Genomic DNA, 16,359 nt, shown 5'->3' with positions numbered 1-16,359 from the left:
TAAAATCATCATTCAATGAGGATTCGACATAAAATTTGACACATTACCTGTCAACGACGACCACCGGCCCATTTTGATATCCCAATTGAGTTTCCTGTACAGCGTTAGGTAGTTGAAATATTTCAGAAATATAGACGCACTGTCGGGGCCAATTGGTCCAATGCACCATACGTACGTGAAGTTCATAATCGTCTTGCAAAGACTGCATCACGAAGTCTCGTGTTACGTACGTCGCCTCTGTTTGTTCGCTCGATAATTTTATTTTATAGTTATCCGAATCTATGCTTTCTTGCTCGGTAGGCCAAAACATTTCGAATTCCTAGCGACAGATAATAATTATGAAACGTTCGCCTCTTCAAATATCTCAAAATTTATTGAAAAAAAAATCTACATTATAACATGAACAGTCACCGGACGCCTCTGTGGAGAGAGGAGGTGTGTACACTAACGGTTCCCAACTGGTGGGTCGCGAAAGAGTTTTTTAGAGAAAAAATACTGCATCTGTTCATACTATTATTGATAATTTTCCGTTTTTCAAAACTATCAGAATTTCCAGTGACAGCAGGGCTGCAGGCACTTGGTCACTGTAAAATATTCGAATGTCACCATGCACTACAGCAAGTAGCTTGAGCTCGCATGGGTCAAAGGGCGTGATGAAACGGAAAGTAATGAGAACTCGAATGAGTTATCCTAACTGACCTCAAAACAAGTGTTTTATGGTCCAGAGCCGGCTCTGTCACTTGCAGTTCCAACTGTAAACAACTTAGTAACTCGAAACACCTAAACTCAGCACTGCGCTACGTAGAACATGATGTTAGAATGTAGCCATGTGAGAGAAACCTTTAGAGAACCATCTCGCAGCTTGGAGAGTTTTTGCACAAGGTTATCAAAAAAAACCCTGAGGCTATTCGTGGGCATACTTCCTGGGCACTGCAAACTAAACAAACACATCAACTCACAACAACTCATCTGGTAGAGGATGTTACACAGTGACGTTGAGGGGTCAGGCGACGACTTTAGGAAGGGAGGTGGTACAAAAAGCCTGAAATTGAGGCCTGTCCACCCTCCTATGGTAATCCAGAATCCATCATCAAAGGCCACGCCAAGTGAGCACTATTAATAATACTAAGTACGCAAAGATAGCAGTCGGTTTCTCGAAAGGTTACAAGCAGACGCCCTCTCGCCAGCCTAAAACGAAACACTTGCAGTAGGAATGCAAGGCTTATTTATTTATTATCCCTCTCTTAGTTTTGGGTCCTCAACAGGCATGCGCCCAATTACAGAGTGACCCGCATAATGCTATTTAGAGGTGCCTCTGCAGAAGGTCTTAAGTTGGTCTATACTACTCCGGTATTAGGAATTAGGAAAACTGCAGGAAAACCTAATTCGGAGTAGCCGGTAGAATACTCGGAACTGGTCTAAGGTAATTTACATCTCCGCCACAGATGAAAAATTCACCTCAACCCAGGTTCGAACCCCCCACCTCCGGATTTATAACCCAACGCTCTTACCACTGAGCCATAAAGCCGGTTGATGATAGATGGCGTGCGCTGATCACTGCAGATTTCTACCTAAATCTAAAAATTGTTGGGGTGGAGTTATTTCGATAAGGAAAAGTGGGTCGCCGGCTGAAAAAAAGTTGGGAACCACTGGTGTACACCAATGCCACGTCAATAAAGACATGTTTAAAAATTTAAAAAAAACATTTTATCTGCGGCACATCACACTAACACGAGCTGTTATAGCCAAAATTTTATTTTTTACAAGAAAAAGGAAAGCTAGTGGCAAACACACTGTGTCGAGTTACAGGACGGTACCCTCTGCCCTTCACCTAAAAAATTTGGTAATTTGAGTAAAGTTGTCAAAAATGATACACGCTGCGCGCTATAGCATAAAGAGCTTTGGATGCGCATGATATATAATAAGATACGCGCAACTGTACGCCACTAAAGTAGAAATTTTAATTGGCAAACTTTCCCGTCAGTTGCCAATGTTGGCCAGCGTGGCGCAGTTGAGTTGAAGTTCGACTGCGGTACTACGGTAGGTTGGGTTGGTAGAGCACTCTTGGCTGAAACCCCGCCCACTTAAAAATAAAGGCCATAAATGAATAAATATTCCGTCTGCGCCGTTATTCGCCATGCTATAGGGCGCGGTTTGTACTTCGGTCGTTTTAAATTATTTTTTATACGCGCAATTGAGATAATCCAAAATACTACACGCAGATTTCCCCGTTGGAGTACGATTTTTGCGGTATAAATGACATCATTTTATCGCACAATATCCTTAACTGCCAAGTAATATAAATAAAACATCTCATGATTTCAGAGAATCCTTTCTTTTTAAATGCATTTAAATTTTAATTATTAGGTTCAATTGATATGTAAAAAAAACTAGGGGGGTAGAGGGTACCAACATAAGCATTTTTTACTAACCATAATACATATGAGAGGATCATTTTTAGGCATGCCCATTTGTTTTCAAACATCTTCCCAAAATTCCTAGCTCATACTGTGGTGGAAAAAGTTTGATCTTCACTAAATTTGGTATGTGGATACCTTTCATCAGTAAAATAACGAATCAAAAATTAATTTTTGAAAATTCGACGGTACCTACTCTCCGTTAGGTGCTCGCCGCCTAATCACGTCTTTCTCATCACAACCTAATGCAATTGAAATGTTTTTCAAATTTTCAAAACCTGACTTTATTTCGTTACTTTCATTTTCATAGAGATCCAGATACCCTAACAAATGTGCGCCATTTTGGGGTAGAAATTTTTTGCAAAATCATTTAAAATCCTCCTGTGTTATGGTTGCTGAGTCAAAAATTAAAGAAGACACACATTTTGGAACTTACCTCATCAATTATACTAAGCATTACAATAGTTTGTGCATTATGATCCCAAACCATTTGCCAAAAGTCTTTAATGGTTTCTTTCATAGGATGCTGCGTTATGATGAATTCTCTAAGACTGTTATAGCCTTGAATCCATGTGGCGTTAATATAATCGGAGCCGTCTTCTCCAGGTTTAGGGGTTAAATGTACTCGAGAGCTTTCCACCGAAACAATTTCACTTCGGTTCTTTGGCTTATTAATCACTTTATTGGCAGATATTACATTAAAATCCTTACATTGAAAACTTGTTACTAACTGAAATGAAAAAATTAGTAAGATTTGGAACAGTGTAGATGGCGCGACCGACTTTAAACTGATACTCTAATGGCTTCCATGGTTCTGTTTTTTCCTCAACATTACTACTTTGCAGAATTTGCACATATTTTGGGATTTGTTCTTTTTTAATATTCGTTTCACCTGATTCAATTGCTTCTAACAGAGCATCGTGAATAAATATATACTGTTCCTCTGTTTGTACTAAAAAGTTTCGTTGACTCCTAATGTGCCGTAAAAATCCAAATATATTTACTTCGCTTCTACTACGAATTTGTTTTAACATTGCATCTAAGACAATGTAAGTGCCTGTTCTCCCTACCCCGGCACTACAAAATTGCCCAATGTTTAGATAATGGCCCAAGTAAATTAAGAAATACCTGCAATGCACAATTATAGGACCTCCGTCCGGCGGATTGGCCGATGCAGATTTCTTCACGAAATGCAAAACGGGCAGAGGGTGATCGGGTGTACCATGATCGGGCCAATTTGTGTAATGATACTGGTACACTAATTTTTCCGCCATAGCTGCTTTCTTCTTTTTGATCTGGAATGTATTATTGTAGCACACGTAGACTAGGCTAATGAATACCCTAAGATGCCGTATTTGCAGCGTCCGCACAGTGTATGTTGCCATTATATCTTCTTTGACTAGTTTAACCTGTATAACACCATATGTTTCTGTACCTTCTTTCGGCCAATACATATCACACTTCCTCTAAAACATGAAGGAATTTGCATGCACTAGCATTCGAAATTTCAAAACGCATATTAAACCAACATTCAATGCGTGTTAGATACAGCCAAATAGAACAAATTAATATGCACAACAATCCTTGTTTTACAAAAAGAAATACCTCGTAACGACCTGTATCGCACTGCACGAACGGAAATGCAACAGTGCCCTAGTAAAGGTGAAACATAATTACAAAACTGAAAAAATAAAAAGATACTTAACTGATAATAATATACTACTAATATATGCCTTTTTTTCTTCATTACATTTGTAAATATTTTGCCAGTTTATTCTTCAAATTGGAGGATGTGGAATTGAAAAGTGACAAAGCCCTACCAAACTGAAAAAACCCGTGGATAAAGTCTTCCGAAATGAGGTATCACATGAACCTTTCTCCACAAAAAAAATTGGCCACTGTCGGTATTTCGGAAATCGGAACTGTCGATTTTATGTTAAGAAGTACTATTCTATACCCACCACTCAAATTTCAAATCAATATCTCAAACCGTTTTCAATTTAGAGGGAGAGAGGTGACTATTTACGTTCGCATTGTATGTAAAAAATAGTTTTTTCTACAAGGTACGAAACAAATATTTTTTGCCAATTGAACGCAGTGCGACATGCCTAGGTGCATTAGATATTTTACTTAGAAAAGATTCGATTGCTGCCAATAAAGCGAAATCCCGACTGCCAGAAGGTGGGTTGGCGGAAGATCAAACGAGTAATTTCCCAAACAAAAAAACGTGCATGGCACAGAATCTAGGATCATGAGAAGAAGCAGTAAAAAAATTTGTCAGAAAAGGGGACGCCAAAAAGTTGTATAGATCAAAGTATGTGCAAAGTGTCAGAAATTAGAGAGTATGACAAAATTGAGTGCAAAGTGCAAGAGCGCATTTTGCCGCACGGCGCAGCATCGGTCGCTTTTTTTTGATTTTCACACCATATATATTTTAGAGCATGGATGACAATTTATCTCATTGGAAGTGGAAAGTTTAGCAAAATTAAAATAAATCAGTTTCTATTACATATAGGAGTTTAAAAAATACGCTTATTTTGCAGTAATTGCAAAAAAAAACATTTCCGTGAAATTCGGGACATTCGGAATATTTATAAAAAAATTAAAACAGTATTCATCAAGATTCAAAATACTAGAAAATAGAAAAAATGAATGAAGAGAAATTAAAAAAATTCGCTGACAAAAAAGGAGAATTTAGGTGATTTGAAAAATTCATAAAGTAACAAGTGATTCTAAATTCTAAAAACTGACAAAATCGTAAAACTCAATTGAAAACTTGGAAAGTTCGAATATGCCTATAATTAAAAAAATTTAAAAAAAACCAATTAAAAGTTCACAATTTCAACGAAATTTGAAAACAAAAATTGAACAAATTTAGATTTGGAAAAATGAAAATCTGATGCACATACAATTTTAAAATAAATAAACACAAATTAAAAATCAGTGCACCCAATAACTAAACAATAATAAAAAAAATCGAATTAAGTTTTAATAAATTCTAAAAATTAAGAAATATTTCAAAAATTGAAAATGACGAAAATTGAAGAATATGGAAAAGAAACAAAGGTACACAAACATAAAACAAATTAAAAAAAATTTACAAAGATCCGAAGAAGGCTTTGAAAACATTCGGAATTAAAATGTCGTTTTTAAAACATTAAAATTATTGATGAAACAAACTTACCGTGAAATTCGATCATAATTATATAAAGTATCCAATCCGAAAATAGGTATCACTTAAGATTATACACCCTGTAGTACACCCAAGTATTGTTGCACATTATGTTTAGAGAATTAGATTTTAATTTCCCGCTACCCGCGTCTATTTTACTCGTCCATTACCCCTCTATACCCATTCTTTGGAGATAAAATGGAGTGGACTGAAATGTAGGAAATGGGTAGAGACAAAGAGGGAGGGTGGGGAGTGATATTTTCGGATTGAAGATTGCATATGATCGAACTTCACTTAAGGTATTTTAATTACCGTCTTGATCCCCTACGAAAATGCTCTTCTCCCTACCCCTGGCTTCTCTTTTCAAATAGTAAGCCGTCATTTCAAATGAATCAAATTTCATAAAATTTTCTCTATTTCGTACTTTATTTGAGAAACTCGAAAAATCGGACCGATGCTGCGCCGCGCCAAAATGCGTTCTCACACTTGAAACCCGATTTTGTCTTCTACTTTAACTTCCGACACTTGACACATACATACTTTGATGCATACGCAAACAGGGTTAATTTAAATTGTCAGAAGTAAATTGTTCGATATTTTCGCAACTTTGGCAGCTTCTGACAACCTTTTTAGTACAGTCAAATTAGATCAAATTTCCACGAACTCCTAGAGCTCGAGCCGCCATCTTGGAAAAAAGGTACTCCAAATCACTTTTTCGCTGATATCTCGGTAATCGTGCATTCTAGCAAGTAAAGTTTCATATAAAAAAAGAAAGATAATACAATTTTGTATAAAAAAGATGGTATGCACTTTTTTTGTATTTTCGATATTTACGTCGATATTCCACATTGAATATAGAGCATACTCTTTTTTCAGATGTAGGTGCATTACTTTCAGCGCTCGCGTGCTTTAAACATGAATATGTTTAAAAAATTGATTTAGTTGACATTTTAGGGCCTGTTGACCAGTGAAGAGAAGGGCAGTTTTATCTAAAATTAAACACTTACGACCTATCGTACTCACTCAACATATGTGTTTTGTATTTCTCGTTAATACAATCACTGTTAATGTATGGAATTGTTGGCTGGGGGTATTTTATGCTATAGTGAATCCTTATACAGCCTTATACAGGGTGGTGCCTAGCACGACGCAGCACAGGGATGTCAATGGTAATTTCTTTATAGTCAATTACTAGCTCCCCTAATTATTTTAGAGCAAAAGTCTAAAGAAGTTTTTGTAGAGAAAAAAATACTGCATCTGTTCATACTATTACCAAAGAGTACCCGGTACCCCTCTTTGCTATTACTTATAATTTTCCGTTTTTCAAAATCGTAGAAATCGACAAAATAAAAAATTACATTTTTATAAATCAGTGATGCTTTGGAATCTTTTAACAAACTACAAGCGCATCGCATCTAAGTTATCGTTGTTTGACGTTCAACGATTTTTATATTTAATTCGGTAATCTTGTACGTACCTACTGCTTGGAATCGGCTAATTGGGTTACTTAACACTAAATACACACGTTACTTGGCGGGCATTATTTCCAGCATAAAACAACTTTAACTTTAACATTTCTCATCAGTTAAATACATGATAAACAATTTTATGATTAACTAATTTATAAACAAGTATAAATTTAATAAACGTCAAAGGCAAATAATGAAACGTGATCGCTGATTTTTTAGGTAATTCCAAGGCATATCTGTTTTATTGAAAAATGAACAGATGCAGTACTTTTTTCTCTAAAAAAACTTCTTTAGACTTTTGCTCTAAAATAATTAGGGGAGTGACTATAAAGAAATTACCATTGACATCCCTGTGCTGCGTTGCGCTAGGCACCACCCTGTATAAGGAATCAAATGTAATGAATTTACGCCAACTTTACTGTAACAAAATCCTCCAGTTCAGAAAAACATCCAAAATTACTGCCCAACATGCACTCTCATTATACACGCCAGGAAGACCATAATAATAAACTTTTTCCAAGGTCTGAAAAACAATCGGTAAACGATGTGCTCAGTACATTGCTCCAAGGCTTTATTCCATTCTACCGCGCGAAATGAAAAAGATATCTACCTATACCGCTTTCACGAAAAAAGTTCAGATGTGGATACTGGAACAGCGCTATGAACTATTTCGCGAATTGTTAATGGAATTGTTTAGTTTAGTTTATTATTTTTAGTATTTCTTTTATGAAATGAAGTCAAGTTTGATTTATATTTTTTTGTAAATGCTCCATATCCATTACAAGTAGTTCAAACGACTTCGGATTTTGGCAATATTTATTTTTCTTAGTTTCCTTATGCAGGTATCTTTTGTATTCGGCTATACAGGGTGACAATTTGAAAACTTACCACCCCCCATATCTTAGTAAATAAACGAGATATTAAAAAAAATCAAAATCCGTTTCGGTAATTCGGAGGGGGAATCACAATGACATAGTTGGCGACGCACCCCCTCACAACCCCTGCGCCCCAGCCACCCCAACTTTTAAATCTTAAATAGTGACCCCCCATGTGTGATACGTCGTTGGAAAGCTCTGAAAAAATGCTTTCCAACCATACCAAACAGCATTACATTGAGGTTAGTAATTATCGTGAAAATCAAAAAATAAACTAATATGATACATTTGAAATCTGTCGTATTTAAAACGCAACCGGCGAACATAGACGAACTAAGACAGAGAATAATAAATTCAAGAATGTCGAAATATTGCAAAACCAACATTGGAAAGGTTCGACAAGAGTTTGAGAATAGATTATAACTGGCGATCAAAAATGAGTTGCTGTCGAGTCGGCTTTGGAAGTTCAAGTTAAATACGATTTTTCCATGTTTATTTTTTGATTTGCACGATAATTACTAACCTAAATGTAATGCTATTTGGTATGGTTGGAAAGCATTTTTTCAGAGCTTTCCAACGACGTATCACACATGGGGGGTCACTATTTAGGATTTAAAAGTTGGGGTCGCTGGGGCGCAGGGGGTGTGAGGGGGTGCGTCGCCAACTATGTCATTGTGATTCCCCCTCTGAATTACCGAAACGGATTTTGATTTTTTTAAATATTTCGTTTATTTACTGAGATATGGGGGGTGGTAAGTTTTCAAATTGTCACCCTGTATAGTATAAAAATAAATATATTATGTATTGTTTCCTTCTCTTAGGTGATCAACAGGCCTTAACAATGTCAGTCAATTTTTTAAACATATGTTTAAAGCACGCGAGCGCTGAAAGTAATGCACCTGCATCTGAAAAAAGATTATGCTCTATATTCAATGTGGAATATGGACGTAAATAACGAAAATACAAAAAAAGTGCGTACCATCTTTTTTATACAAAATTTTATTATCTTTCTTTTTTCATATAAAACTTTACTTGCTAGAATGCACGGTTACCGAGATATCAGCGAAAAAGTGATTTGGAGCACCTTTTTTCCAAGATGGCGGCTCGAGCCATTGGAGTTTTGGTCCCAACTTTTAGTATGTTCGAATACAAGTCCTAATGTACCTCTATACAAATTTTCAGCTTTCTTTCAATTATTTCCGCTATTTTTCCTAATTTGACTGGCCTATTTAGCATTCACCTCTGACAATTTTCTGGGTATCTATGTAAATTTTGAGCCGTGCACAGTGTTTTAGTTGGAAAATTTAATCGTCCGCCAAGGCGCCTTCTTGACGGTTGGGCTTCTGTTTTATTGGCAGCAATTGAATTTTTTCAAGGTAATCTATTTCATGCGCCGAGGCATGTCGCACCCCATGACAGCTCTTAGACTATGAGAGTACAAAATGTTTCATTTTGAAAGCATATCCTCAAAAATCTCAAAAAAAAGAGTCGACATAACAGCTTTTTCGGAACAATCCTTAATTTTTTGTAAGATACCTCGGATGCAAAAAATTTCTGATCTACATTATCGGAGTACGCCATCTTATGGCAAAAAAATTGGGGGGGGGGGGCCTCCCATATATAAAACTGCGATAATTTCTCTCTTTTGTAATATGCATATTATTGCATATATAGCACCCTAACAAGTAAAGAATTGGCAAGACAGCAGACGTACCCTTCCCCTTTCCACGAGATTCGTTATCATGACAATGATAGTGACTCGTTGCTCCCAAACCATTCTCCAGAAACAATCGAACGTCGAAGGTAGAGGACCTTGAGTTCCTATGTACGCCTTTGACCATTGAAAACCGTCTATATAATTCGCATTTATATAATCGATATTTTTCTTCTGGCCTGGCATTTGTAATAACTGGACTCTGCTATGGTCGTCTGAAAATTAAACAATTTAGATCGCGACACATCAGTCATAAACGTAGAAACTTACACGCAATGATGTTTAAATATCTATTCTTAGCACGGTTATCTGTATGCTGAGAATGCTCCGAAGAATACTCATCATGATTGGATTGAATAGCTTCATACTCCTTACTGAAGCCGATGTCCCCATCGGCGTGTAATTCGGCAACATGCTTTCCAAACATATCGACCGGTATTGCACCCTTATAATCGCCAGAGGGATCAGAGGCCACATTCCAATCTAATGATGTACTCGGAACCGAACAAGGTAAATCATCTAAGTAGTAATACGTAGAATGGAAACATTTTCTACAAGTAACAAAAAGGATGTGTAAATCGCTTTACCGGCAGTACAAATATTACCTCCAAATGAAGAAGGCTAGTATTGACAGCAAAAATGCAAATGCGGCGCAACCCACTCCGGCGATCATGCCCGCACTAAGTTCGTTAGTTGTGTGCCTCATGTATTGTTGAATTTTATCACAATTTGATTGTACCAGAACCTCTTTTGGTTCCGATAGTTGTCCTTCAATTAACTTATCAGTATAATGGCTGTAGGAGGCTGCGCTAATTTGTACATGGTATAACATGTCCGTTGTCAGATTTTTTATGGAATACTACAAATAAATCAACTGTTAGTGCATAGGACAAAATATTTATACTACGCATAAACGTCAAATTTAATTGTTTTATTTTTAGACATAATGCTTCTTGACAATTCCGCTAAATCAAAGCCGACTGAAAAATGTTAACAATGGTTGTAGAAATCCCCCTTTTCCACTTTCTTAGAAAATCATTCATTTTAGATATAGGGAAGTATTTACAAACTGCCTTATTTCCCTACGTGCAATTCATTCGTGAGGCGAAAAAGGTGAGTAATAATTAAGTTCTAGAATTGTGAGAATTTTGAAATGATTTGCTGACACTTATTTGCACAACTCATAAAAACAATGAGTTCGCTTTGTTTTAATTACAAAATTGGACACCCTGTATATAAATTACTTAAATGAGATTCAAATATAAGGTTACAGAACTGATAATCGTTTGCCGCAACTCACAAAAGAAATGACCGTTACACCTCAATTCGTCTCGCTTATGCAGGTGCAGTGAAACACCTCAATAAGTCATCTCCTGAAACTGATACCTTTTCTAGGCAAAAATGTTCGAAACTATAACATATAATCCGCCACCTATTATCGTTCTGTTCCGAATTCCATGTGTTTGTTATACTCAGACAAAAACGAAATGTACCCTTTATTAAATTATTCTAATTAGTTCGTGATAGTCGATAATTTTATTATAATACCTCAGGCCTCACGTTGTTGCCCTTTTTTTAAAATCTTGTTTGTGTTTATTACTATATATATTCATTTATTGTGTACAGTACGTACATACATACAGACGGAAAACTGATGAAATTTTGACATGTCATTTACTAATTTTTTTTGCCATTGTACATTAGGTATAAACGATGTAGGACTTTTTTTAATATCTGGTTTGAGCTAGGAAGCTGTTCTGTCAAGAATCTGGCCCCTGGTGTTCTGAATGACAAGCTCTATCAAAAAAATAGAAAAAAAGCCTGTGCATATTTAAAACAAAAGATGATGATAGCCCCAAAAAACCAGAACGTCTGACTAAAAACTTAGTCATGCCAGTCTGTAGAGCATAAAGTTTTTAAAAATAAAGTCATGTGAAAATAAAAAGTAAACAGATTTCAGTTTTCACCTGTTATCTCCGAAGATATTCAGAAATTGATAGTCATATCATCCCTTAAATCTCATCAATAAAATAAAAAAAATCTATAAACATACTTTATTTTTTTAGAAATAATTTCCAAACGAGAGAGGATGAAGGGTGCGTCCTAAGTTTCGCGTCAAAGATGGTTGTTGCAAGTGGTTTTGTATACAGTATTGCCAACATCCCATGAAACATACATGTGTTGCATTTAAAAAAACCAAAAAAATAAATGAAAAAAATTACCACATTTATAGAGCACCCTGTACATACAAAAAATATTTTCGCGTTATGCACAAGCAAACAATTTTGTATTTTGTCCAATATATTTGCGCAGTGGCGATATTGTAACCGATGAAGTATATAAGTAGTAGCCCATTATCATTTTTAGGATAAGTTAATCCATTTTTACAACTTTCGCATTACGTTTGTCTAAACTACGTGTACTAACAACACAAAATTATGCATGCATTTTGTAAAAGATACGTACCGAAGTTTGCAAATGTTCCTTAGAAGTAGGAAGAGTAATATTGTCATACACTAATGCACCGATAGTATAAATATAAATATGATAAAAGTCGATGGTACTTGGAGATTCTAGAGGTCTTTGCCAGTGTAAAAAAATTGTATCCTGTGCTTGGCATGTTAAATTTAAAATTATAGGCGGACTAGGACCACTAATATCAGTCTTATTAATGATGGAATCAGATCGTTCTCCTTCATTTTTCGCCGTAAATGCTTTAACCCATATGTCGTACTCTGTATTCGGCTCTGAAATAAAAGGGTTAGAAATCTAAGTGGGAAATTACGTGAGGTCTTACTTAATTGAGTTAAGTTATATTGTATATTAGAACCTCCTCCATGTATTCGATGAGTTTGCACTCCTGTTAAGTTCGCGTGCATAAAGTAAATTCGATAGCCGTCGATTGGTCCATTGGCACGTAAGGGTTCAGACCAGCTCAAATAGACGCTAGTAGAAGTTACACCGAGAACTGTAATGTTGAGCGGTTTACTGGGTACTGAAACAGAAGGGGATGTTAAAAAACAAACGAGGCATTAACAGTATAGAGATACCTTCCATATCAATAACAGTGTAACCATCAGTAGTGCTCGTATAATGTTGATTTGTTACATGGGCCAATGTGGCCATTAGGACACATACAGCAACATGATCCATTATAAATATACTTTATACACAAAGGGTTTACAGTTAATCAACATTTAATAAGTTCTTTATTAGTATGCACATCCATCTCCAATCCTCGCGTTTCCAACCTGATCACAATCAACACTTTTATTTCCCTTCATAAAAATAATAAACACTCACATTTTATTAATAAACAAATTTTACAATTAACAATTCGGCTGCACCACCCAGACAGCGGTATTAACAGTTGTGTATAACGGAGCAGTATCGGAGATTTGCTTATCGTACCACTGACGGTCTAATAGTGGCAGCTAGAGACCACAGAGAAGTGAAATAAAGGACTGGTCGATGTGAGCACGTGACTATAAATGGCGGCGCTTTTACTCTAATTTCAAACAGCTACTGAATACAATATTAAGAAACGCAAAATTACAGGCATTTTTCTATCAAAATTAACCAATTATCTACTTTTTGAAGAAATATATTAATGAACATAATTTGTTTTGATACACGAAAAATTGTTGACAAAATACGCAAACAAAAGACATACAATTGCCCCCTAGAGGTTAATGTATACCCACTGTGGTTCTAATTTCAACGTCGTCGACAATTTGAAAATTAATACTATTATTTTGTGACAAAAAATGATCGGCCTCGATTTGGTCATACAAATCTCACAATTGGAATCGTTACGAGCCTTTCAAATTTTCGAAAACATCCTTGATATAAGCTGAAAAATAGATGTCACGCAGAGACCAGAATTGCATTTGTCGTATAAAAGATATTTCTTTTGGTACTAGCTGTGTCGACTTGAAACAAACATTAAACAATAGTCAATAAAATCTTTTAAAAAATAATTGAGCATTCATTCGCGTAATAATCAGAGCTTATTATTTAGTAATATTTTTGGAAATTTACAAATCTGTATAAGAACGAACTTGAGTCGAGTGTAATATTTAAAAGTTGTTTAGATTCTACAGGCCAAAATCTATTACAGTTCGTATTTTTGAATACGAACCGATCATCAATTTGGATTTCGTGAGTGTCACTCCACCATTCATCAAGGAAAGAAATACTGTAATGCAGTTTGATAAGATATGGCACAGAGGTCTACTCTTCAAAACTATAAAATGCCTTTCCAGCAACTTTTACCTGATTCTCAAGTCATATTTTAAGAATCTAATATACCTACACGTCTCCGCGAAACCATCACCAATCCAATTTCCTTCCTATTGAATCTGGAGTCCCTTCAGGGTAGTGGCTTGGGGCCACTGCTCTTTCTTATATAGAATGCAGATTTATCAGAAACCAACACTACCAACCTCATTTGCATTTGCTTCAGATAGATTACAACCCCACCTTAACCTGCTCCATGAATGGTACGCTAAGCGGATAACGAAGATTAATCATACCAAGTCCGTCCAACACGTCGCAACATCTGTCCTGCAGTTAACTTAAAATAATATACAAATACCCATTGCATCATAAACCAAATATCTTGGTTCACGTGAAAAAATGCACAAAATCTACGATAGTCGACATTATTCAAAGGTTTGAATCCAAAATGCTAATAACCCTGGTAAATGCCCCCTGGTACGTCAGCAACCCCAAAATTCACGCTAATCTAAACATTCCATAAGTTAGAAATGAGATCCGACGTATGGGAACTTAATCATAGAAACGAACAGTCGAAAAGTTACCCACAAACGATCCACATTGGAGAAGACTTCGCAAAACCTGGCCCAAAGACCTGGTCCAACTTTGAACATACGTAAAGAACCGATTAGGCGCAGCATTGATGGGTGCTGCCCTCTCAAGCCTGATAAATGTAACAAATTTACTTAATACTCAAATATGATGTTTATTGGAAATATGCGAATAAGAATAACATTGTTTAAAACAAAGCTGCTAAGTTTTAAAGTAAATTAGTGGTCTGTGATGGCTCTATCTCTGTGTCATGGCTACAGCGACAAGCCAAAATGCATTATGAGTCGGCTCTTTCTGCGACAAATTCATTTATTGCTATAAAGCTTAGCGTTACATACTACTTTGAATTGTGGCTCTTATCTCTCTTTCTGGTGGTCAAATCTCGATTGAAATAAATTTGATGGATTTTTCAGGTTACAATTGACAAGAAACCGTCTCTTCCCGTTTGATTTGTGACAAATTCCTTCATGTTATGCTTTAGCGTTACGTTATTCTTCGGGTTGATGCCCGTATCTCTGTTTTTGGTCTTTAGATCTTCATAGTTATACATTTTTTGGATTATGCAAGTCGTCATCTATTAGAAGCGGGGTCTTTTCGTTTAGTAGGTGAATTATCACAATAGGCCTTACCTAATATGAATATTCCAAAAAATTGGTACAGAGTATGAAGAAATTTCTCAATTTTATCATCTTCATTTTACGCCTAAACAGAATAATTGTTGCATTCTGATTAGATTCAACACACGAAGTTCAGATGAAACTAAATAGAAGTGCAACGATTAGCCTGTTTAGGCACAAAAGGGGTGAATATCCGCATCCCCACGGCGGTCCTAGAGACCCTTCTAAACATTCCGCTTCTAGAATCCAAAACAATTCGTACTTTTTCGATCAGACTTCTCAATCAAAAGTTATAGACTAGAAACCAATTTCGAAAGAAAATTCAAAGGGCTGTAACTTTTAAACTAGTAGCCCAATCTTGGAACTGTTTCAAATTATGGATTCTACAGTCCACATTCTACAAGAAAATTTTTTTTCCGGTTCGATCTGAGCCAATTTTTTTTGCCGGCCTCAAAAAAAGGCAGTGTATAAACCTTCCTTTTTCACCAAAAATCGATTACACCAAAATTTCTCGAAAAAACACTTTTTCTTATTAATTTTGGTGCGTAGAATCCAAAACAATTCGTACTTTTTCGATCAGACTTCTCAATAAAAAGTTATAGACTAGAAAAGAAACCAATTTCGAAAGAAAATTCAAAAGGCTGTAACTTTTGAACTAGTAGCCCAATCTTGGAACTGTTTGAAATTATGGATTCTACAGGCCACGTTCTATAAGAAAATTTTTTTTCCGGGTCGATCTGAGACAATTTTTTTTTCGGGGCAAAAAAAGGCAGTGTATAACCTTCCTTTTTTCCAAAAATCGACTGCACCAAAATTTCTCGGGAGAACACTTTTTCTTATTAATTTTGGTGCGTAGAATCCAAAACAATTCGAACTTTTTCGATCAATTTATTTAAAGTTTTGCGAGATCCCGCAAATACCGGGATCCCGCGGGATTAACATCTAATAATCCCGCAAATGCCGGGATTGAGATTTTGCAGCGGGATTGCATTCCCTACTTGGAACCAGTGGCGGATTTACATATAGGCACACTAGGCACTTGCCTAGGGGTGGCAGCTTTAGAGGGCGGCATTTTTTGCACTATATTTATTTTAGGTAACATTTTAAGTTTTAAAATCCCCTAACAAGTTACAAATGACAAAAATCTTTAATTAAAATTATGAAATAAATTGGAATTGGTAGATAGTTTAAACAAACTGTAACTGTAAGAACAATAATCGACAGACGACAATGCAAATTTTGACGTGTGTGAAAACTTAATCTTA

The 16,359-nt window shown here is 35.9% G+C and overlaps 2 protein-coding genes across 9 annotated transcripts in view; both read right to left on the bottom strand.

The window, feature by feature from the left end:
* The window catches only part of LOC116166312 (homeobox protein abdominal-B), a 441,837-nt gene that overhangs the window by 163,135 nt on the left and 262,343 nt on the right, over positions 1 to 16,359 (bottom strand). The window lies entirely within an intron of this gene.
* On the bottom strand, positions 44 to 13,034 carry LOC116166311 (tyrosine-protein phosphatase 99A-like). 3 transcript variants are annotated; one of them, XM_031481235.1, is made up of 12 exons: positions 12,698 to 13,034; positions 12,445 to 12,642; positions 12,114 to 12,394; positions 10,253 to 10,506; positions 9,918 to 10,198; positions 9,648 to 9,862; positions 4,023 to 4,070; positions 3,758 to 3,883; positions 3,546 to 3,712; positions 3,200 to 3,494; positions 2,854 to 3,147; positions 44 to 319 (listed from the first exon to the last, which is right to left on the bottom strand). In XM_031481235.1, exons 1-12 carry the CDS (start codon positions 12,798 to 12,800, stop codon positions 44 to 46), a joined length of 2,538 nt encoding a protein of 845 aa, XP_031337095.1. In that variant the 5' UTR covers positions 12,801 to 13,034. The 3 variants fall into 3 exon arrangements, with proteins under 3 accessions (XP_031337095.1, XP_031337097.1, XP_031337096.1); XM_031481237.1 differs by lacking the exon at positions 4,023 to 4,070 and having other exon boundaries at positions 12,698 to 13,032; XM_031481236.1 differs by lacking the exon at positions 4,023 to 4,070 and having other exon boundaries at positions 3,546 to 3,883.

This window comes from Photinus pyralis, unplaced genomic scaffold (genome assembly GCF_008802855.1).
Source record: "Photinus pyralis isolate 1611_PpyrPB1 unplaced genomic scaffold, Ppyr1.3 Ppyr1.4_LG3b, whole genome shotgun sequence".
NCBI lineage: Eukaryota > Metazoa > Arthropoda > Insecta > Coleoptera > Lampyridae > Photinus > Photinus pyralis.
Note: the sequence above shows the minus strand (reverse complement) of the source record. Positions and strands in the feature narration are given on the sequence as shown.